At 43.4% G+C, this 25,279-nt stretch overlaps 1 protein-coding gene across 2 annotated transcripts in view; it reads left to right on the plus strand.

Moving 5' to 3' along the window:
* LOC138971879 (pleckstrin homology domain-containing family F member 2-like) overlaps nt 1-13,460 on the plus strand; it is a 32,708-nt gene extending 19,248 nt beyond the window's left edge. The window contains exons 1-9 of one of the 2 annotated variants that reach the window (XM_070344715.1): nt 1,953-2,403; nt 3,994-4,058; nt 4,396-4,533; nt 5,158-5,221; nt 7,058-7,183; nt 8,129-8,238; nt 8,520-8,679; nt 9,308-9,429; nt 12,844-13,460. In XM_070344715.1, the coding sequence (XP_070200816.1) occupies nt 2,328-2,403; nt 3,994-4,058; nt 4,396-4,533; nt 5,158-5,221; nt 7,058-7,183; nt 8,129-8,238; nt 8,520-8,679; nt 9,308-9,429; nt 12,844-12,867 (885 nt within the window). In that variant the 5' untranslated portion in view covers nt 1,953-2,327 and the 3' untranslated portion in view covers nt 12,868-13,460. Of the gene's footprint in view, nt 1-1,952; nt 2,404-3,993; nt 4,059-4,395; nt 4,534-5,157; nt 5,222-7,057; nt 7,184-8,128; nt 8,239-8,519; nt 8,680-9,307; nt 9,430-12,843 lie in introns of those variants that run through there. The other variant, XM_070344716.1, reaches the window with a different exon arrangement.
* The last annotated feature ends 11,819 nt before the right edge of the window (nt 13,461-25,279 follow it).

Consider the following 25,279-nt stretch of genomic DNA (forward strand, 5'->3'; position numbering starts at 1 on the left):
ATGACATGACCAGATATATATGACATATGGCATGACATGACATGACACATGGTATGACTGGAGGAACATAGACCTGGGGGAACATAGACATGCTCCCAGAAATTCAGATCGCTTTCTCCCAGGAGAAAACTAGCAGGAACACTCATGTTGCCCTACCCAGGTGTGTGCGCGTTTAGGTGTAATCTGCAGCCACCTGGACTTATGGCACAATGACCAAGGTCTTTTTGCCACTGTAGTGACACGGGGTGGGACATGGATACCGTCTCTGAGTCTGCACATGAAGTTTACTCGTATCCATCCTGTTCTCAACCAGTATCAACTTAAGTGAGCTACCGGGGTGGTCAGAAATTGATCAAGTCGTGTTTGGTACTCATCTGATTTGTGAAAGCAATCCGCAGCCATGTTTAAGTTTTAACTCATTGTCTCCCAGGTACGGATATATCCGTACCCACACATATGGCTCTGTCTGACCAGGTACGGATATATCAGTTTAGACTGTTAGCTTCAGTCGCTTCCTGTAACGTCGATCTAACGCCTGCATTCCAGCGTGTTGATACACACTTCCTACACAGTTACTACAATTCTGAGTGACCTGCTGCAGCACTGCTGGTCTCGGCTACAAAAAACCTTGGTCAACATAGGTGGGGTAGAAAGTGTTAAGCAAGTAGTTTGATGTTGCTGATAGTGTGCTGTACAGGACTTGTGTTTTGAAAAGGTCTAAACGTGAGGTCATGGGAAATGTTAGGGTTGTGTAGCAGGGGCAAGCTAGTTAACATGTTTTACTTTCTTTGGACAATGTAACTAGTGTAAGCTCAAGATTTTACTTGTTGGTTAGGATGAAGTAGGTTACAGTGGTTTCGTTTTGATAGGGTGGAGATTTGAATATATATATATGCCAGGCGTCCGCTGATATGAAGATATCCCCGAATATGCATCTATTTGGAGTTCAGTGGGGTTTTACAGGTTGGGGGAACTAACTCTACGTCCAACCCTCAACCTTTCAAGTCCAATTATGGGACCGCAAAGTGCTCAGTTCCTTCCATTGAAATAGGATAACATGAATACAGTGGAACCCCCTATTAATGACCCCCCAATTTAAAGACTCCCTCCTTGTTAAGACCTGATTTTCTCAGACTTTTGGAGGTCTTAAAAGGGGGGTTCCACTGTACAGTGGGCTCAGTCTCTTCACCTTCCTCTACTCTTGTCATGGAATAAAGTCACTGAGAGGCAAAAACTGACGAGGAAAGTTTCTTGTTGTTGAACAGTTGTGTAGGGAAGACTCAAGGATGCAATGTTTAGTCCTTTATTCAGGCAATTATATTGAGTCTCAGCATAGTGTGTCAGGGATGAAATGAACTCAGATTTCAGTTTTATTTATAGACTGTGTGGCACATACACACTGCTTTTCATCAGAGATACTTGCTACACATCTCTGTTTTCATCAGAGATACTTGCTACACATCTCTGTTTTCATCAGAGATACTTGCTACAGATCTCTGTTTTCATCAGAGATACTTGCTACACATCTCTGTTTTCATCAGAGATACTTGCTACAGATCTCTGTTTTCATCAGAGATACTTGCTACAGATCTCTGTTTTCATCAGAGATACTTGCTACACATCTCTGTTTTCATCAGAGATACTTGCTACAGATCTCTGTTTCCATCAGAGATACTTGCTACAGATCTCTGTTTCCATCAGAGATACTTGCTACACATCTCTGTTTCCATGCAAACAACAGCATTAACAAATGACAATGAAAAACTGCCATCACAGACATTTCAAACACTGTACTTCAGTGTTAAATTTACAACAACAACATTGACACAAATACTGAGATAGAAAAAGCAAACTTTTGTACAAATAAACGAAATGACAGAGCCAAAATTGAAAAAGTTCTGTGAATATTTATTTGTTCATTCAACTTTCATTTCTTTCTTTCGACATGAATGAAGGGAATGTCATAATATAAATACGTGACATCAGTTGGACAATGTTGAAGGGGTGACAAGCAGTAAAGACCCTCATAACAAGAGGAACAGTGTTCTTCCCAGGGCAAGGTGTTTGGTACTTTACGCATACTTTCTTGATCCAACGCATTATTCTCACTCCAGGTCGGTCAAATGTCCAACAGCTTTGACACATAGGATTTCTTCTGACACAATATTTTTTCTGCGGCCAGGACATTTTGACTGATTTATATATTTGGAATCTAGGTCAAACTGACCCATCTTTCTGTGTCTGAGAATAAGACTGAGAGGAATAAGGTGTACTGCAAAAGGGAGAGTGAAAGAAGTGAAGGGGATAGCAAAGAGCTGAGTGACTGAATGGTGTTGATCATGATGCTGTTCGGTGGTCCTCGCAAGGACATGGACGTGCCATTCTTTGGGCCCAGGCTGCAAGGTACGCTCAGGGCAAACCTTTACACTTCTTCTTCTTCGTTCATGGGCTTAGACTCCCACGTTCACTCAGTAGCATGAGTGGATTTTTACGTGTATGACCGTTTTTACCCCACCCATTCAGGCAGCATACGCCGGTTTCGGGGGAGGTATGCTGGGTATTTTCGTGTTTCTATTACCCACCGAACTCTGACATAGATTACAGGATCTTTTCCGTGCGCACTTGGTCTTGTGCTTGCGTGTACACACGAAGGGGGTTAAGTCACTAGCAGGTCTGCACAAAATCTCCACCCTTAACCCACCAGGCGGCAGCGACCGGGATTCGAACTCACGACCTCCCGATCAGGAGGCCGACGTCTTACCACCACGCCACTGCGCCCGTCTAAACCTTTACACTTATACACCTATATAACCATTCTTTGGGCCCAGGCTGCAAGGTACGCTCAGGGCAAACCTTTACACTTACACCTTGAACAAATATACTGGCGAAGCCCTTTTTTGAGATCAAAACAAAGGGAGGTAAATGCTCTAAAGGAATACAGCATGTACAATAGAGAGGCAAAGTGAGAGTTACGCGGAACCAATATCCCCTGGCATCTGCAAAGTGCCAGAAGACAAAGCACCGAACGGTGGAAGAGGAACAATAGTCCGGTGATACACATAGCTTTGAAAATGTTTCAGGCCCGTTTTATACCCCACATGATGTACGGCCATCGTAATACACTTATACCCCACATGATGTACGGCCATCGTAATACACTTGCTGACATATATCTACTTCTTGTGGTATTTGTTCTCATGACATCATCACTGTGTGCAGTGTTGTTGCCAGCCTAAGAAGACAATAGGTCATTTGGACCTCCCTACACATGCAATGCAAAATAACTTACAGTCCGGAGTTAAATCTATCTTTTTACGCAAAAATGACAATAAAGCCATTGAACAATGATAACACTTTATTATCTGATTCTCACAGAAATTAGTGTATGGCGCTCATTTGCTAATTTTTGGCAGTACACATTAAATGAACTTTCCGCTGTTTGCGCCGTTTTCGGTAAATAGGTACACAGGCTGGATCGGGTATTTCTGTAAACGCAGCCTCGAGTGTCAATGACGACAAACACGGACTCGGCACCGAGTGCATTTTCACTCGTAGCGAACATGAGCATTTCGATCTAGGTTTGTTTTCCGACTTTGCAACTCCCATTCCATTCATTGCAGACCTTGTTCGCCTTGTACGAATATGTATGGGTCAGTTGACCACCAAAACGTAAAACTATCGGTCCATCGACCGGACAAGGCTATTCCAATGCGTCAAATCAGAAAGGAATGCGTCAGAGACCGAAGACCGAGGCCTGGCAACACACTGCTGTGTGTGTTACTGTTCTGATGACATCATCACTGTGTGTTACTGTTCTGATGACATCATCACTGTGTTACTGTTCTGATGACATCATCACTGTGTGTTACTGTTCTGATGACATCATCACTGTGTTACTGTTCTGATGACATCATCACTGTGTGTTACTGTTCTAATGACATCATCATTGTGTTTGTCACTGTTCTGATGACATCATCACTGTGTGTGTTGCAGTAAACACAGAGTCCAATGCGCGGCGGATCAACTGCGTGGAGCAGTGCTTTGGTTCCTCGGGCCAGGTGTGTAACATTTCATATAATATATCACACACTGGTAGTCTGTGTAATATATATCAGGGTTTTTGCTTTTTATTTTATTTTAAATTATGTGTATATGAGTCACATTTACTTGGTGATTTGGCACATGGTGCTATTTTCTGACTGTGTGTGTGTGTGTATACATGTGTGTTTTTCTCTCTGTCTGTCTGAGAGTGTGTTTGTGTTCTCTGTGTCCATGTGTGTATGTGATCGTGTGTGCATGCTTGTGTGTGGGCGCGTGTGTGTGTGTTTCGCACTGTTTGTGTTCATTGTTGGTTACACAGCCTAGTCTGATTTTCTCTTCTTTGCTTTGCAACAGCCCTTGGCCATAGCAGGACGAGTGTTGGTTGGAGAAGGGGTCCTCACCAAACTCTGTCGCAAGAAACCCAAACCACGACAGTTTTTCCTGTTCAACGATATCCTCGTTTATGGCAACATCATCATTCACAAGAAAAAGGTGAGTTTTTTCCCCTTGGAGTTCTTGTGCCCTTAAAAGTAAAATCAAAAACGAGAATGTTTCAGCTGAAGTGAAGTAAACATGTAAACAAGCAAATCCAAAAACAAAGAGACTGCCAACATTCCAAAACGTTCCAACATTCTGAATCAAAAACCAAGACTGCCAACGTTCCAACATTCTGAATCAAAAACCAAGACTGCCAACGTTCCAACATTCTGAATCAAAAACCAAGACAGGTAAGTTGTTGGAACGTTGTTATTGACAAAATTACGTTACAGTCACGAATATATCGACCCAATGGTCTTGATTATGTAAAAAATCAGTGTGAAATGTGACAGCGGATGTGTACAGGCTTTGCCGTGAGGTAAGAGCAACTGTTGCATGTCTTCCCAGGAAGTGACAAAGAATTTGGAGAACGATGTTTGTCTCTGTGACTTTAACATGTCAGCAGTGGAAACTTAATGGTAAGGTCGCCACCAGGCTGTGCAGGTGTCGGTATCCTATATCATTTTGAAAGCTTGATTTATTGCTGTGAAGTATCCAGATGTTGCAGTTGTACATTTTGCAATACATGTACATGTACTGGTCAAAGTATGCATGACCATGTCTTTCTTTGTGTTGCAGTACAACAAACAGCACATACTACCCCTAGAAAACATCAAGCTGGAAAACGTGGATGATGAAGGAAGTAAGTGAGAGAGACAGACAGACAGACAGACAGACAGACAGACAGACAGACAGACAGACAGACAGACAGACAGACAGACAGACAGAGAGAGAGAGAGAGGGCGAGAGACACAGAGAGAGACTTGAACCATTCATCAGACGTGATATTTACCAGCACCTAACATTTTCTGTAAATTGAAAGACCCACTACCCATTCTCTAGATTTGTGCAAATGGGTTGAGTAAATCTTGGATTTTTTGTTGTATGTATTTGGTCTTGTGCTTGTGTGTACACACAAAGGGGGATAAGGAACTATAACACGTCCACACATAATTTGAATGCGGAGATTAATAAAAACAAGTCGCGTAAGGCGAAAATACAATATTTAGTCAAGTAGCTGCCATTTTTCAGCAAGACCGTATACTCGTAGCATCGTCAGTCCACCGCTCATGGGAAAGGCAGTGAAATTGACAAGAAGAGCGGGGTAGTAGTTGCGCTAAGAAGGATAGCACGCTTTTCTGTACCTCTCTTTGTTTTAACTTTCTGAGCGTGTTTTTAATCCAAACATATCATATCTATATGTTTTTGGAATCAGGAACCGACAAGGAATAAGATGAAAGTGTTTTTAAATTGATTTGGACCATTTAATTTTGATAATAATTTTTATATATTTAATTTTCAGAGCTTGTTTTTAATCCGAATATAACATATTTATATGTTTTTGGAATCAGCAAATGATGGAGAATAAGATAAACGTAAATTTGGATCGTTTTATAAATTTTTATTTTTTTTTACAATTTTCCGATTTTTAATGACCAAAGTCATTAATTAATTTTTAAGCCACCAAGCTGAAATGCAATACCTAAGTCCGGGCTTCGTCGAAGAATACTTGACCAAAATTTGAACCAATTTGGTTGAAAAATGAGGGCGTGACAGTGCCGCCTCAACTTTCACGAAAAGCCGGATATGACGTCATCAAAGACATTTATCAAAAAAATGAAAAAAACGTATGGGGATTTCATACCCAGGAACTCTCATGTCAAATTTCATAAAGATCGGTCCAGTAGTTTAGTCTGAATCGCTCTACACACACACACACATAGACACACAGACACAGACACACACACACACGCACATACACCACGACCCTCGTTTCGATTCCCCTCGATGTTAAAATATTTAGTCAAAACTTGACTAAATATAAAAACCACACACTGAACCCACTAGGAGCGGGAGGGATTCGAACTACAGCAGTCCCTGCAATGTACGGCCCCCGGCGTGAGCGGACACCTGACATGTACGGACACATTTGCTCGGCACGGAGTGTTTTCTTTTTATATTTGCCCCCCCTTAAACGGCCACCTGCAAAACGTGGACGCGGACACTCATTTTCGGTCCCAACAGCAGGTCATACCTGCAATGTACGGACAGACCATCGTCAAATTTTCACCACAACAAAATCGATAACAGAGCAGTCCGGCTCTTGGTACAAAGGTCACAGCCGCAAAGGCGTGATGACAGTCACTGACAACTTGAGTGCACGTGTACCCATCAGGAGGGGTGTAGTTTTGGTCAGGAGTGGAGTACATGTACAAGCGCTCAAGCTGGAAAGCCGACCCTGTTACCACCCCCTCTCTGCACTCCATTTAAATCTCTGTTGCTTTGCACATTAGGACCGTGGTTTCAGGAGACCATGAGAACCCTAGTAGCTTCCCTTGAAGCTCTCCTCTCTCAGATTTTGATCCCATGTTTTGCTGTCGTTAAAAACGATGACTGTGTCTGTGAAACTGGAAGCTGGTGTTACTCCAACTTTCTGTTGTAACTTGTAAGTTTATGTATTTGTTCTTTCCTCTTGCAGATTTACGGAACGGCTGGAAGATTATCAACCCTAGCAAGTCCTTTGTGGTGTACGCGGCCACGGCAACAGAGAAGAAGGAATGGATGGCTCACATCAGGACCTGCGTCAACGATCTGCTTGCTAAACGTGCGTCTGTCTCTCCCTGCTTCTCTTCACCCACACAGAGACTGTCTTGAGTAGAAAGACATCACAACCCCCTGTCCCCCTGTCTCTCCCTGCTTCTCTTCACCCACACACAGACTGTCTTGAGTAGAAAGACATCACAACCCCCTGTCCCCCTGTCTCTCCCTGCTTCTCTTCACCCACACACAGACTGTCTTGAGTAGAAAGACATCACAACCCCCTGTCTCTCCCTGCTTCTCTTCACCCACACACAGACTGTCTTGAGTAGAAAGACAGCACAACCCCCTGTCTCTCCCTGCTTCTCTTCACCCACACACAGACTGTCTTGGGTAGAAAGACGGCACAACCCCCTGTCTCTCCCTGCTTCTCTTCACCCACACACAGACTGTCTTGGGTAGAAAGACGGCACAACCCCCTGTCTCTCCCTGCTTCTCTTCACCCACACACAGACTGTCTTGAGTAGAAAGACAGCACAACCCCCTGTCCCCCTGTCTCTCCCTGCTTCTCTTCACCCACACACAGACTGTCTTGAGTAGAAAGACAGCACAACCCCCTGTCACCCTGTCTCTCCCTGCTTCTCTTCACCCACACACAGACTGTCTTGAGTAGAAAGACAGCACAACCCCCTGTCCCCCTGTCTCAACCCCTCAGCTTAACACTTTCCCCTTTTCACACCCTACTTTCTTGGACTGTCTGCTCACAACCTCTGTAGATTTACCCCCCCCCCCCCCTCCTTTTGGATTACGTGAGTAATTAGGAGAGTCTAAGTCTAAGTAGCAATGTTAGGCCATTTGGCCAGGTGGCAGAAGACAACAAAAAGTAAAAGTTGAGGTTTTCTCAGATGTTTCTGCAGCTAGAGCCTCCAAATTTCACACGCTGATAGGGTTTGCTGCTTTATTAGAAGTTATTGATTGACTGTTTATCTGTGGTTGTCATGTGGTGTTTCAGGCGGCATCTCTCAACATAACCTGGAAGATTCACCTGTGTGGGTCCCTGACTCGGACACCAAGACGTGCATGCACTGCAAGAGATCCGAGTTCTCCCTCATCAACAGGCGGGTAAGTCTCAGATCTCACATGTGCTAAAAATAGCCCCTCCAGCTTTAAGTCCAATTAATTTAACTGTTCACCCACTTATTTGGCTGAAGACTAATTCTTCATATCATTCGTGACATTTAACGTGTCTTCATGTCATTTCAGCATCACTGTCAGCATTGTTTCATTGTGGCATGTAGATCTGTCATGACATTCATCGTTTCTTTGTGTCATTCCAGCATCACTGTCGGCAATGTGGCGTGTAGATCAGTCATGACATTTATCGTGTCTTCATGTCGTTTCAGCATCACTGTCGACACTGTGGCATCGTGGCGTGCAACGCGTGTACCTCCAAGCGCTGGCTGATGCCCCAACAGTCGTCACGACCGCTGCGCGTGTGTCTGACTTGTTACCACAAGCTGTCCTCCAGCAAAGGCAGCCAGGGCGGCCGCCCCACCACCACCTGTGAGTGTCTGGGTATTGGTGTTAGTGGGTGAAATCACACGTGTGAGTGTGAATTGGGGCATTAGTGTTAGTGGGTGAAACCACACGTGTGGAAAGGCAGAATGTCAAACTCATGCAGAGGAATGTGCATCATGTCTGGCTAAAAAAGTACAAAGTACAGATCATTTTAGGCACCTTTGTTCTTGGTTTCTCATATCTGGTTTCCAACACTTCTCTTCACAGGCTTGTATTTTTCCATAAATCGCATTTTACAAAGCGGATCATTACCCTTTTTTAAATCAAGTCCTGTCTACACAAAGGTATGTTAATCAGGTCTTCATAAAGACTACTTAACTTGATAGCAAACCCTTCCCTCTATCAAGCCTCATGCACTACTGGGTCACCAGGTAACCACCAGAAATTCAGCGAACACCTGTTGTTTGCACCTAAGAAATTAATATAAAATATACATTGGAAAGGAAGTTACTGTTGAAAAAGAAAGGTGATATAGGTGGCTGTGAGGCCTTGCCGAGGAGTGTTTTGGATGAGTTTAGCAGAAATCTGATTGTTTTGTCATGTTCCGAATTAATCGTTCCAAAAATGTAACCCTTCTTGTTTTTTATTATTTTTGTTTTTTGTTTTTGAGCAGACTCTGTGATAGCAACGGGAGGGGAAGACTCGTCGGGCGAAGACTCCTCTGATGATGACGACGACAGGGGCGAGGGGGCCAAGAATGCTGAGGCTAACAACGACCTCGTCAACTTTGATGATGTGAGTTGACCACAGCTACAACACTCAGTCCTTGTCTTGCTCCTTTTACTGGTACTGCAGTAGTAGAGTGATTACAGAGTGCGAAGTCAAAAGTTTGAAAAATAGAAGTGAAACACACTCACTGACATGCATGACGTACACACACCCTCTCTCTACATATCTCTCTTCTCTATCCCTCTCAGTCTCTCTCTCTTCTCTCTCCCTCTCAGTCTCTCTCTCTTCTCTCTCCCTCTCAGTCTCTCTCTCTTCTCTCTCCCTCTCAGTCTCTCTCTCTTCTCTCTCCCTCTCAGTCTCTCTCTCTTCTCTCTCCCTCTCAGTCTCTCTCTCTTCTCTCTCCCTCTCAGTCTCTCTCTCTTCTCTCTCCCTCTCAGTCTCTCTCTCTCTTCTCTCTCCCTCTCAGTCTCTCTCTCTTCTCTCTCCCTCTCAGTCTCTCTCTCTTCTCTCTCCCTCTCAGTCTCTCTCTCTTTGTTTCTTTCTTTCTCACTCTTTTTTTGGTTTGTGTTGTGCCTTCTTTATGAATGGTTTGTGAATTGTCAAGTCTGAAATTGACTCTCTCTCTCTCTTATCTCATCTTTGCACTTTGGTATATTGGGGGATGTATCGGCTTTATTTCATTGGTTCAGTTTGTTTGTTTTCTCTGACCCTCCCCTCCCTTCCTTTCTCTTCTCCTCTCCTCTCCTCTCTCCTCTCCTCTCCTCTCCTCTCCTCTCCTCTCCTCTCCTCTCCTCTCCTCTCCTCTCCTCTCCTCTCCTCTCTTCTCTTCTCTTCTCTTCTCTTTTGAAGAATAAGTTGGTGCAACAAGAGGTTTGTGTGTGCGTGTGTGCGTGCTTAGGTGAGCAGATAGTAGACAATTCATTTTACTTTGCAAACAAAATCTTGAACTGATTTTGAATCCAATTAAGTTGTCCAAGTTTGAGCATTATTGACATGTGTATGTTTAATTTTATTTTCATTCTCCACGTGGTCAAGGTCAGTTCATGGTTTATTTTAAGTGATACTTGGGTAGTTAGTTTCTACTTCTTCTGCGTTCCCGTTGGGGTAGTTAGTTTAAGTGAGCTTTGCAGTGAGTGGTTAATGTCTTATTGTAGCAGATGAGTAAAGAGGAAGTAAAATAACGTTTATGATAAGTTAGTTGAGTTAGTGAACTTTGTAGTGAGTGGTTAATGTCTTATTGTAGCAGATGAGTAAGGAGGAAGTGAAGCATCGTTTATGACACGGCAAGGTGAGTGTTACTGGGAGTTACCTGCCCTGTACAGCAGCCAAGATGGTCGTTGCATCTTCCATGCATGCAAATTTGAGAACATGTGTCTGTTTACTTCTCAGTGTGTGTGAAAACCGAAAGGGTTCTAAAACATGTTTACAGTCTGGGATTGGTTGGAGATTAAAAAAAAATTTTTTTACATTTTTTTTAATTTGCTCAAAATCAAGTTTAAAAGTTTGTTTGTACAGAAAACGGAATTAAAGTCTGTGTTGAGACAAGAATATGATAGCACTAGAATTAAATAATTATAACTGTTTGTTTTTTTCTTATATTCTATTCTCTCCCTCGGTCTCTTGTCTGTCTGTCTGTCTGTCTGTCTGTCTGTCTGTCTGTCTGTCTGTCTCTCTCTCTCTCTCTCTCTCTCTCTCTCTCTCTCTCTCTCTCTCTCTCTCTCTCTCTCTCTCTCTCTCTCCATTTGATTGTCATGAAATGTTGACAGCTGCATTGTGAGCTGATGACAAGTTTAGACTGACCATCTTTGTTCCCCACATGTTTTTGTTTGTTTTGGACAATCCCTTTTCTTCCAGCTGGCGTGTACATGAGCATGATTACAAAATCCCACAAACCTGTAGATATTGAGCATATTTTATTTTACCATGTTAATAGTATAGTATATAGTACTAGTACAACCCCCATTTTAAGACCCCCAATTTAAGACTTCCTCCTTCTTAAGACCCTCCTTTCTCAGACGTGCTGTTAAAAGCCTCTGTAAATTTACCTCCATCTTGTTTGTTTGTTTGTTCGTTCATGGGCTGAAACTCCCACGGCTTTTACGTGTATGACCGTTTTTACCCCGCCATTTAGGCAGCCATACGCCGCTTTCGGAGGAAGCATGCTGGGTATTTTCGTGTTTCTATAACCCACCGAACTCTGACATGGATTACAGGATCTTTTTCGTGCGCACTTGCATGGTCTTGTGCTTGCGTGTACACACGGGGGTGTTCGGACACCGAGGAGAGTCATGGTCTTGTGCTTGCGTGTACACACGGGGGTGTTCGGACACCGAGGAGAGTCTGCACACAAAGTTGACTCTGAGAAATAAATCTCTCGCCGAACGTGGGGACGAACTCACGCTGACAGCGGCCAACTGGATACAAATTCAGCGCGCTACCGACTGAGCTACATCCCCGCTCCATCTTAAGACTCACTCCCTTTCAAGACCGGATTTCTTCACATGTTTTGAGGGATGCATTCATTGTATTAGGTGCATTCTTATTTGGCAGTAGCTTTTTATTGAAACTGTAACGCATCAGGACCACAAAGATTTGTATGTAAAGACAAACGGCGGTGCTGAGCTGGGCAAGGGAAATGTTATTTACAAGGACTGTCTGTAGCTGACTTTTGTACATTGCAAAGCTTTGGGTTGACTCAAAGATAGATTTCGTTCTTCAACATTCAACGAACATGAATTGCAGAATGCCACCAAGATTTTGGAACACACACCTTTGTCTGTTTGCGGCTGTCACCTGCTGCTTGGTCACGTTCTTTTACCCACAGTTTGATTGGAAGTGTTTGTGTGTGTTACATTTACTGAGCAGATCTATTCAGTAACATTCACACCAACGTACAGTCATACCTGTCTTGGCAGCCACCTCAATAACCACCACCTTTAACTATCCCAGACAAGTTTTTTGTGTGGTTTTGTTTTGTTTTTGATTATTTAGATTTCCGTAACGACCTTCTGTCTTCAGTGACTTTAACAACCACTGTACTGCAATGACCTTTAACACAACCACTGTACTGAAATGACCTTTAACACAACCACTGTACTGAAATGACCTTTAACACAACCACTGTACTGAAATGACCTTTAACACAACCACTGTCCACAGAGAGCACTAGGCTCTGTATTGTTGTTGTAGGCAGGGCTCCCCAAAGTGCGTGTCCCTGCGGCTTTTGGACTCTCTTAAATTCTGCACTAGGGGTCCATGGACCCTCTAAAAATTGAAAGTGGGGGTCCCGGGACCCTCTAGGAGGCACGTCCGTGGGGAGCCCTGGTATGTGACCAAGTGGAGGGATGGTCTTATCCCATGTAAAAGCCTGAACAGATCTGAGGCGTAGTGGCCTGTCATGTATTCCTACTCGTCTAGTCATACTAATTACAATCGATGATTGACCGACGCTCTAACATTCTCAATCCTCTTCTCTTTCAGGCCCACTTTCAAACGTACGACTGACAGTATTGCCGAGCCCAGAGGACAGACGTGGCTGGGAGAGAGAAAGGACAGTGATGGAGGGGGACGTCAATCAGCCTGTGGCCTTGTGCCCGCACCGCTAGATACTGTGCACACACTCTCAGACAACCCGTCAACAGTCTTCGTGATGCCCTTCCTGCTGCGTTTTGGTTCGTCACTAACCTGTGCACAGTCTTCGTGATGCCCTTCCTGCTGTGTGCTGGTTCGTCACTAACCTGTGCACAGTCTTCGTGATGCCCTTCCTGCTGCGTGCTGGTTCGTCACTAACCTGTGCACAGTCTTCGTGATGCCCTTCCTGCTGCGTGCTGGTTCGTCACTAACCTGTGCACATGCGGCTAGGGGAAGGAGGGAGGGGGTGGGGGTGAGGGGGGGTTATGCAGTGAAGACAAACAGGGCCACAGGTTCATCAAGTATTTCTTCTTTTACCACAAAGCCATGAAGCTGCAGACACTATGACGGTCCATGTACTTTGTCGCCATGTTTCTGTCCTGTTACATGTCCACCCGTGTGTGTGTTGGCCTGACAGGGAGCCTTTAGGGGGGGGACTTTTTCTTTTTCTTTCTTGTGTTTTTTTTTGATGGATGGAGGGAGGGGGGGGGGGGGAAGTTAGGTTTTCTTTTTTTAATGCTAGTTTTATCCTGTTTATGCTGGCCTAACTTTTTAAAGAGGAGGAAGTTGTCAACTTGTCGCATCCGTTTTTTTTTTTTACAAAGGACAGTGTCTTTGTAATACTGAGAGCTGTTCAGGGATTTACTTCAGAAAAAAAACCACCTGTGAAACACAGCTTGTCAAGAGATGGCATTTGTTTGTTGCAATCTTGTGGCCCTGTCAATATAAAGCTAGTAGTACGAGTAGTAGTGGGTGATTTCCTCATCCTGATTTTTTGAGTGAAAGCAACACTTGTTGATCTTCATCACAGAGTTACAGTGAGCAGTGAACAGAATCAACATATCCATTCTACTCTGGATTTCCCTTTGTTGAGCCATGTGATGTCAGAGGCCGACTAAAAGTCATATTGGGCAGCTGACCAAGACTACAAAAGAGTGCATGTTTGCGTGCGTTATTGTATAAAATGAAAGGAATTCTAACTGAAATAGTTTGATAAATAAATGTTATTTGTATTTTTGACCAAAATGTGACACAGATCTTGACAGTCATTGTTCACCCTGACCTCTAACCCTGTCATGGAGAATGAGGACTGCCTAGATCCATGTCAAATGTCATATTTTGGTCAAAAATACAAATGACGTAAAACGAAAGGTATTTTGACAGTTTTTATTTACAAATATCAGGGAAAATCAGCAATGGGTCAACCCTACATGTTTTGATTGCATTTGAGTTGGGTTTTGTGTGTGTGTAGTTTTGTGTAAATGAAATGAAGTTCACGATTGTTTTGTCATGGAACTTAACATGACTGGTTGCCGTGTGGAAGTGACTCCAGGCATTTGTTCCATGTATTTCTCTGGTCTTGTTGTTCATACCGCTTTACAAACACGTGGCGCCGTCAGTGCTACAGGTAAACCGCAACTAATTTCACTTTCACCTGGCGCCGTCAATGCTACAGGTAAACCGCAACTAATTTCACTTTCACCTGGTGCCGTCAATGCTACAGGTAAACCGCAACTAATTTCACTTTCACCTGGTGCCGTCAATGCTACAGGTAAACCGCAACTAATTTCACTTTCACCTGGTGCCGTCAATGCTACAGGTAAACCGCAACTAATTTCACTTTCACCTGGTGCCGTCAATGCTACAGGTAAACCGCAACTAATTTCACTTTCACCTGGTGCCGTCAATGCTACAGATAAACCGCAACTAATTTCACTTTCACCTGGTGCCGTCAATGCTACAGGTAAACCGCAACTGATTTCACTTTCACCTGGTGCCGTCAATGCTACAGGTAAACCGCAACTGATTTCACTTTCACCTGGCGCCGTCAATGCTACAGGTAAACCGCAACTGATTTCACTTTCACCTGGCGCCGTCAATGCTACAGGTAAACCGCAACTGATTTCACTTTCACCTGGTGCCGTCAATGCTACAGGTAAACCGCAACTGATTTCACTTTCACCTGGCGCCGTCATTGCTACAGGTAAACCGCAACTGATTTCACTTTCACCTGGTGCCGTCATTGTTACAGGTAAACCGCAACTGATTTCACTTTCACCTGGTGCCGTCATTGCTACAGGTAAACCGCAACTGATTTCACTTTCACCTGGCACCGTCATTGCTACAGGTAAACCGCAACTGATTTCACTTTCACCTGGTGCCGTCATTGCTACAGGTAAACCGCAACTGATTTCACTTTCACCTGGCACCGTCATTGCTACAGGTAAACCGCAACTGATTTCACTTTCACCTGGCGCCGTCATTGCTACAGGTAAACCGCAACTGATTTCACTTTCACCTGGCGCCGTCAATGCTACAGGTAAACCGCAACTGATTTCACTTTCACCTGGTGCCGTCAATGCTACAGGTAAACCGCAACTAATTTCACTTTCACCTGGTGCCGTCATTGCTACAGGTAAACCGCAACTGATTTCACTTTCACCTGGCGCCGTCAGTGCTACAGGTAAACCGCGACTAATTTCACTTTCACCTGGTGCCGTCAATGCTACAGGTAAACCGCAACTGATTTCACTTTCACCTGGCGCCGTCAGTGCTACAGGTAAACCGCAACTAATTTCACTTTCACCTGGTGCCGTCAATGCTACAGGTAAACCGCAACTGATTTCACTTTCACCTGGTGCCGTCAATGCTACAGGTAAACCGCAACTAATTTCACTTTCACCTGGTGCCGTCAATGCTACAGGTAAACCGCAACTGATTTCACTTTCACCTGGCGCCGTCAATGCTACAGGTAAACCGCAACTGATTTCACTTTCACCTGGTGCCGTCAATGCTACAGGTAAACCGCAACTAATTTCACTTTCACCTGGTGCCGTCAATGCTACAGGTAAACCGCAACTAATTTCACTTTCACCTGGCGCCGTCAATGCTACAGGTAAACCGCAACTAATTTCACTTTCACCTGGTGCCGTCAATGCTACAGGTAAACCGCAACTGATTTCACTTTCACCTGGCGCCGTCATTGCTACAGGTAAACCGCAACTAATTTCACTTTCACCTGGCGCCGTCATTGCTACAGGTAAACCGCAACTGATTTCACTTTCACCTGGTGCCGTCAATGCTACAGGTAAACCGCAACTAATTTCACTTTCACCTGGTGCCGTCAATGCTACAGGTAAACCGCAACTGATTTCACTTTCACCTGGTGCCGTCAATGCTACAGGTAAACCGCAACTAATTTCACTTTCACCTGGCGCCGTCAATGCTACAGGTAAACCGCAACTGATTTCACTTTCACCTGGCGCCGTCAATGCTACAGGTAAACCGCAACTAATTTCACTTTCACCTGGTGCCGTCAATGCTACAGGTAAACCGCAACTGATTTCACTTTCACCTGGCGCCGTCAGTGCTACAGGTAAACCGCAACTAAATTCACTTTCACCTGGCGCCGTCAGTGCTACAGGTAAACCGCAACTAATTTTACTTTCACCTGGCGCCGTCAATGCTACAGGTAAACCGCAACTAATTTCACTTTCACCTGGTGCCGTCAATGCTACAGGTAAACCGCAACTGATTTCACTTTCACCTGGCGCCGTCAGCGTTGCAGGTAAACCGCAACTAAATTCACTTTCACCCAGGCAGCAGTAGTCTAGCACGTACAGTGATTGTCTCAGTCTTGTCAGGATTGAGTTCGCATTTTTTTGGGGGTGGGGGTACATTGATGATTGTCTTGTGGGAAGTTTGTAATTTTGGTTATGTATTACGTAATCCTGTGAAATTGATGCTAGTCGCAATCATGAGCGAAACCTTTTTTTTGTTGTTTTGTAGTTTTTATACCTGTTCATAGTTGCTATTGTTGTGACATGTTGTTAGGGTGATACTTTATGTTGTTAGGGTGATACTTTATGTTGTTTAGGGGATACTTTATGTTGTTAGGGTGATACTTTATGTTGTTAGGGTGATACTTTATGTTGTTTAGGGGATACTTTATGTTGTTAGGGTGATACTTATGTTGTTAGGGTGATATTACTTTATGTTGTTAGGGTGATACTTCATGTTGTTAGGGTGATACTTTATGTTGTTAGGGTGATACTTTATGTTGTTAGGGTGATACTTTATGTTGTTAGGGTGATACTTCATGTTGTTAGGGTGAGACATGTGGGGTTGAAATGCCAGTTGACATGAGCAGCTTACGTTCAGCACCTAGGGCAAAAGTCTACAGTCCTCACCGGTTTCCTTCCTTTTCAACATGTTCATACGAGTTAACGTCTCTCCATCCTTCTCTGTGCTTGGCTAAGTCCCTAATTCACTCATATCTACCAAATCTCAACATTTAATCCATCATTTTTCTGATTCACTTCCAGTCCTTATTTTCCTGATTATTGCAGTGAATTCCTGATTTTTGTAAGTAGTAGCATAAAGCCATAATTGTCTAAGTAGCATGTTTTTTCAGCACCACTTGACCCAAGGGTTGACTCAATAGATTCCTTGTTCACATGTAACTCTATGAATGGTTACTTTACTTTTGTGGTGTTAATAGTTAGCTGAGGATGCACCAGACTGCTCCATTTTGCTTTCATCAAAATGTTGAGTGCGAGCACGCCCCCCAACTCCCCCAGTAGCCACCACCCTCGCATGAATGCTTCAATGCCCTTGTAGGGTTTCTCAGTCTGGAGCTGGCAGCTGTCTTTTCTTCCATTCCTCCTCCCCTCTGCAGCTCCATTCTTCCTCTCCCCTCCATTCCTCCTCTCCCCTCTGCAGCTCCATTCCTCCTCTCCCCTCTGCAGCTCCATTCTTTTCTCCCCTTTTCTTTAAAGATCTCTCTTACTCCTACCTCTTCTTATATTCTCACCCTCTGCTGTACTACAAAGTGTAAAGAAGCTTTAGTTAATTGGCTTTATATACCAGCCACTTGATTTTTATTTTCCAAATTAAATTTGAGTTGATTAAGCTTTGCATTGTTTGGTTTCACTGAAACAACCATGTTTTGAGCACATTGCAGTCAATTTTGGGGAATATGCATTACATATTTCCATGGTAGAGAGTGGGAAAGATCATTCTTTTTATTTGTCTGGAATGTTTGTTGTGTTTTTGTCTGTCCATATGGATTATCAAATGATATTAATTGTGTTCTCTTTCATCTTCAAACATACCTGTCTTGAGGGGCCGTCTGTCGAACAACAATCGGTGAAAAGTAGGTTAATGAAGTTATAATGAGCAGGACTGATAACGAGGGAAGTAGTGAAGGCCTAGTGGAATCATGCAGATACACAGGTTTTATTCCGGTCTATACACTGGCCCTTCAGTCGTGCTGCATCGCATGTTCGGCAGCTGAATCAAATGAAGGTGTGCTCCCATTGTTGACATCTTTTCTTTCTCTTTTGTCGTACGTTGATCCAACGTTTCTGAGAGGTGCTGGTTCACTTTGCAACGAATGGGGGGAGGGATGGGCTGACTGAAAAGCTACTTCGCTATCAAGCAGTTTGTTACAACCAACATGCCATGTGTCATACATTCAAAGAGGCAAGCAGTTTGTTACAACCAACATGCCATGTGTCATACATTTAAAGAGGCAAGCAGTTTGTTACAACCAACATGCCATGTGTCATACATTTAAAGAGGCAAGCAGTTTGTTACAACCAACATGCCATGTGTCATACATTTAAAGAGGCAAGCAGTTTGTTACAACCAACATGCCATGTGTCATACATTTAAAGAGGCAAGCAGTTTGTTACAACCAACATGCCATGTGTCATACATTTAAAGAGGCAAGCAGTTTGTTACAACCAACATGCCATGTGTCATACATTTAAAGAGGCAAGCAGTTTGTTACAACCAACATGCCATGTGTCATACATTTAAAGAGGCAAGCAGTTTGTTACAACCAACATGCCACGTGTCATACATTTAAAGAGGCAAGCAGTTTGTTACAACCAACATGCCATGTGTCATACATTTAAAGAGGCAAGCAGTTTGTTACAACCAACATGCCACGTGTCATACATTTAAAGAGGCAAGCAGTTTGTTACAACCAACATGCCATGTGTCATACATTTAAAGAGGCAAGCAGTTTGTTACAACCAACATGCCACGTGTCATACATTTAAAGAGGCAAGCAGTTTGTTACAACCAACATGCCACGTGTCATACATTTAAAGAGGCAAGCAGTTTGTTACAACCAACATGCCACGTGTCATACATTTAAAGAGGCAAGCAGTTTGTTACAACCAACATGCCACGTGTCATACATTTAAAGAGGCAAGCAGTTTGTTACAACCAACATGCCACGTGTCATACATTTAAAGAGGCAAGCAGTTTGTTACAACCAACATGCCATGTGTCATACATTCAAAGAGGCAAATCCAGCGAACGAGTAAGAAGAAGAATCGTGTAATCCAGGACGCTGAGAGAGATGATACAGCTTGCAAGGATACGCTTTGTGTCGCCTTGTGAGATATATGTGCGTGTTATAAATTCTCGTATTATTATTATTATTATAAGGCCATGTCAGAATGTGTGTAACAGTGTAGGCTTATTTTGCTAGAAAGTAGAGTGTGAGCAACTGCCAGGCCGTGGTGAAAGCACGTTATGCTTTGCTCCCCACTGACTTCTCTAACACACAGTCTGGTAAGTGTAGCGGTTCCACTCTACCATTATGATTGAGGCGTGTTGTGTGTAGGTTTTACTCTCTTGTTGTTGTTATAGTGAGACCCTCCTCTATAGAAAGTGTGGTTCTTTAAAGAATATTGTTTTGCAGGTTCCGTCTAATTGGATAGAAGTTTGAAGAATTGCCCTCAAATTCTGCTGGTTTACTGTTGTCTCGTGTATACCATGCAGCAGGGAATGAGGAAAGGCCTGCGTTGAATTCTTGTGTGTGAAGGCTGTTGTTTCTGCCTCCTGAAAACAGTTGACCGTCTCAGCTGGTCATGCTTCCACTTGGTCACATACCATCCCTCCACTTGGTCACATACCAAACATGAAAAGTCTGGGTGCTGTCTTTGCAAGGTGGTATTTTTGAAGAGAATTAATTGTGTGCACGGCACTAGTGGCAGGTTTCACAGTATTGTGTTCAGCAATTTACTATTTACACACTCAAATTCTACAAAATAAATGTTGGCACACAATTCAAAGGACATGTTTTTCCAACAAAGTGAGTTTGTTACAACTAAAAACAGTAATTTTTTTTATAGTCCTGGTCCTTATTTATATCTAAAAACCAGGCGCAAAGCGGCATACCCTGAAAACGCAAAAAAAAGCAATACGGTCATCCTATGCATGCATATAGCTCATATAGCCAAAACCGTTGAAGATAGAAAGACATTTATTGAACAAAACATATGCAACACATCATCCTTAACAAGTTTTGTTCTTGTATGTATATCAAAATATTGATCCTCAAATGAATGGTTTGAACAAATACGACTTCCGGCAGACCTAGATGGTTTTGAAGGAAAAAACCGTCTTTGTTTTCAAACCATTCCATGGCCATCAATATTTTCATATACATGTAAGAACAAAACGTGTTAAGACTGGTGTTGTGCATCTAGTTTGTTCAATAAATGTCTTTCTATCTTCAATGGTTTTGGCTAGATGAGGTAACAAGAGAAGGATATGGGCATTGGAATTACGTCAACATTTCGAGCATTGTCACAGGTGAGCAAGTCAAGGGATAGTCTCCCCACCAGACTGTTGGTATGTGACCAAGTCAAGGGATAGTCTCCCCACCAGACTGTTGGTGTGTGACCAAGTCAAGGGATAGTCTCCCCACCAGACTGTTGGTGTGTGACCGAGTCAAGGGATAGTCTCCCCACCAGATTGTTGGTATGTGACCAAGTCAAGGGATAGTCTCCCCACCAGACTGTTGGTATGTGACCAAGTCAAGGGATAGTCTCCCCACCAGATTGTTGGTATGTGACCAAGTCAAGGGATAGTCTCCCCACCAGATTGTTGGTATGTGACCGAGTCAAGGGATAGTCTCCCCACCAGATTGTTGGTGTGTGACCAAGTCAAGGGATAGTCTCCCCACCAGACTGTTGGTATGTGACCAAGTCACGGGATAGTCTCCCCACCAGACTGTTGGTGTGTGACCGAGTCAAGGGATAGTCTCCCCACCAGATTGTTGGTATGTGACCAAGTCAAGGGATAGTCTCCCCACCAGATTGTTGGTATGTGACCAAGTCAAGGGATAGTCTCCCCACCAGATTGTTGGTATGTGACCAAGTCAAGGGATAGTCTCCCCACCAGATTGTTGGTATGTGACCAAGTCAAGGGATATTCTCCCCACCAGACTGTTGGTATGTGACCAAGTCAAGGGATAGTCTCCCCACCAGATTGTTGGTATGTGACCAAGTCAAGGGATAGTCTCCCCACCAGATTGTTGGTATGTGACCAAGTCAAGGGATAGTCTCCCCACCAGATTGTTGGTATGTGACCAAGTCAAGGGATAGTCTTATATCTCGTGTTAAAGCCCCACCAGATTGTTGGTATGTGACCAAGTCAAGGGATAGTCTGATATCTTTGTGTTAAAGCCCCACCAGATTGTTGGTATGTAACCAAGTCAAGGGATAGTCTGATATCTCGTGTTAAAGCCCCACCAGATTGTTGGTATGTGACCAAGTCAAGGGATAGTCTGATATCTCGTGTTAAAGCCCCACCAGATTGTTGGTATATGTGACCAAGTCAAGGGATAGTCTGATATCTCGTGTTAAAGCCCCACCAGATTGTTGGTATGTGACCAAGTCAAGGGATAGTCTTATATCTCGTGTTAAAGCCCCACCAGATTGTTGGTATGTGACCAAGTCAAGGGATAGTCTTATACCTCGTGTTAAAGCCCCACCAGATTGTTGGTATGTGACCAAGTCAAGGGATAGTCTCCCCACCAGATTGTTGGTATGTGACCAAGTCAAGGGATAGTTTTATATCTCGTGTTAAAGCCCCACCAGATCTGAGGCGGTAAGGCGAACGGTTTTCAGCAGAGTGGGCCGGTAAAGGTGCCAAGGCCTTGAGCAAACTTAACACCTGAAATAAACAAGCGTTGGATTCCATGTTTTTGAAGTTACGATGCAGTCTGAGCCATAGATTTTAGCCTCCCTCAGTGGAAAAGGCTTTGCCATAAATGCCATCCACATCATAACGTCACAGGAAAGTTGCCCTTATTGCTTGTAAATGTTGACTGTTATTGAAATTGTTTTGGAAATATTTGTATTCAATAAGAAATATAAATTATATATGACATTGTTCTGTGACTCGCAGCAAGAAAAAAATCATGGTGGCATTATAAGTGGTAGACGTAAAAGTAGCGTACATTGTTTCGAGTGGTGTTTCTTTGTAGCTTTTATATTTGGTGATGGAGGTTGGAATAGGAGTTTTAGATGTATGTAGACATGAGTGATGCCCCCTGTTTGTGTGCAAGCTCTCCGTGATAATGATAGTTTCTGTACAGCGACAGTGGAACTGCCTTGCAAGACCTCGGACAAAATCACATCTACACACTTTCTACTCCACCCATGTTGACCAAGTGTTGTTTAGCCGAGACCAGCTGTGCTGCAGCAGGTCATTCAAAAGTGTAGTAACTGTGTATCAACACGCTGGAATGCAGGCGTTAGATGGACGTTACAGGAAGCGACTGAAGCTAACATGCAGTCTGAGCGGATATATCCGTACCTGGTCAGACAGAGCCATATGAGTCACGGTACAGATATATCCGTACCTGGTCAGACAGAGCCATACGAGTCACGGTACAGATATATCCGTACCTGGGAGACAATGAGTTAAAATGAGATGAGTCTTGAGATTAAGGTAAATTTGCAGAGGTTATTAACAGAAAATCTGAGGAAGCAGTTTCTTAAAAGGTGGAGTCTTACACTGGGGATCTTGAAAGGTGGAGTCTTACACTGGGGATCTTGAAAGGTGGAGTCTTACACTGGGGATCTTGAAAGGTGGAGTCTTACACTGGGGATCTTGAAAGGTGGAGTCTTACACTGGGGATCTTGAAAGGTGGAGTCTTACACTGGGGATCTTGAAAGGTGGAGTCTTACACTGGGGATCTTGAAAGGTGGAGTCTTACACTGGGGATCTTGAAAGGTGGAGTCTTACACTGGGGATCTTGAAAGGTGGAGTCTTACACTGGGGATCTTGAAAGGTGGAGTCTTACACTGGGGATCTTGAAAGGTGGAGTCTTACACTGGGGATCTTGAAAGGTGGAGTCTTACACTGGGGATCTTGAACGGGGGGTTCCACTGCAGTAGCCTTCTCTGTGGTGAATTGACCCATTTCAGGAAAAAATGTTACTGGATCATCACCGCACACTTTCAGTGCCTTTTGCTGCAATGATCGTAGAATCTAGAAATGACCGTCTGAAACCACGAGTATCCTTTCAGTTCTTTTAACATCACAGCCATATGTTCTGGGTTAGAGTGTATGGACTGTTTCATTTTGTATCTCTGTTACTTCAAATTCATTGTCACCAAGCCCCTGATGTACTGCTGGATTTCATCATTGATAAGTTGTCATGGGATGTATTCATGTATTGAGAAAGTACTTAATGAACAAAGTCTCCTGGCACCATGCTTCAACTCATTCCTTGTCATTTATTTTCGGGGGGGGGGGGGGGGGGGGGGGGTGTTTGTGTGAGGACATTTTGGGGTCACAAGGCACAGGACAGAGAGCATACGCTTCACGTTTATTAAAATGAAACATTTTTAAATGATTTTTGTTATCTTTATGTGTAATCTACTTATATATAAAATAAATGAATTGTACAGTTAAGTTTGGTAGTTTGCTGTGAATTCTCTTACAATTACTGCTGCGTTGGACATTTTGACTACACTTTTGAGTTCAGCCGTACTGAACTGATGCATTTTTCACTGTCGGTGTGATGCAGACCATTTGCCAGTAGCATTGAACTTACGCTGACTTTCAATGTGTTTCGGCGCTCATCCTTAATATCGGGTTCTATAACATGTTGTTTGATGTCAATTTCTTTTGTGTGACTGCAGTTATCTCTACATATAACTCCTATATTTTTTTTTGTAAAATCAAGGGTGTCGTGATTGTTAAGTATGTACTATGTAGACAACCCTCATGTGATAATGGATGTCAAAAATGGTAATTGGATTGGGTTGGAGCTTATTGTCTGTCCTTGTTTCATTCCTTCATACTCAGATTTGTATATGAGCAAAATAAAAGTATGCAACATTTTCATCACAAAGTCTTTGATGTGCTCTGCATGCGTGTGTTATTTTGTGTAAAGTCAATGTGAGCACAGCCATGGATAAACAACAGACAGCCATAAAGCACCACCTGCTCTCAGCGCCATGCAGACCAGCTCACTTAACCTTCAGCGTGCTTGGTGAACGACCCAGCCTCACAAAATCATCTTTATCTCTGAAACTATTTGGACTTTTTAATTGAGACTTCATGTAATCTCTAATCACCATACGACCTTCTCATTGCCCAACCTTTGAAAGATTATCTTTGTAAAGAAACGATGACGTAATTTGAACTACACAGTCTGGATGATGTGGGTCATCCACCCACATGAAATTACGTAAGGAATTTTACGTTGTTTCTCCTTATTGGGATGGCGTGGATCGTGTACGACCCATACCCTGCAAGGGGCGGCAAAACGTTTATCCCTATTCGGATGGTGTGGGTTGTGCATGACCCATACTTTTTACGTTGAATCCTTCTTTGGAAAGTATTGTTCGTACACGACCCATCATCCGGACTGTGTAGTCCAACGCGTGATCCGGTAAAGGTTAAACAAAATTGCAGGGTCAAAGTAATGAAGAAGTAAGTGAACGTGTGTCACCTATTCTGTATCATGTGCTTTTTATGTTATTTTTTCTGTTTGACTTTGATTCTGAATCTGGCACAGCACTCATTTGGGCGAGGGAGAAAAACTAAGCAGTGGAAATACATGTTGGGCATGGTTCATCATATGAGTGTTTGCGACAACAGTTCAACTGTGAATATTGATAGCTTGAGGTGAGGTATTGGCTGCAGCAAGGTCACAACTGACAGAAAAGATCGGAATAGTCCGTTTTGTCACAAAGTGAACGATACTTGTGAAAGATCAAAGTCTTCACTTGCCGATCAAATTCTTTGATGCTGTGAATAATGTTGGGAGCATTGATGGAAAGTGCGAAGTATGGTGTTTTCTAGGGTGTCTAATTTGTTGGAGATGTGAATCATGTCCACCCAGTCAGCTTTCTTTCTTTCTTTGGTGTTTAACGTCGTTTTCAACCACGAAGGTTATATCGCGACGGGGAAAGGGGGGAGATGGGATAGAGCCACTTGTCAATTGTTTCTTGTTCACAAAAGC

The sequence above is a fragment of the Littorina saxatilis genome, linkage group LG7 (genome assembly GCF_037325665.1).
Source record: "Littorina saxatilis isolate snail1 linkage group LG7, US_GU_Lsax_2.0, whole genome shotgun sequence".
In the NCBI taxonomy this organism is placed as follows: domain Eukaryota; kingdom Metazoa; phylum Mollusca; class Gastropoda; order Littorinimorpha; family Littorinidae; genus Littorina; species Littorina saxatilis.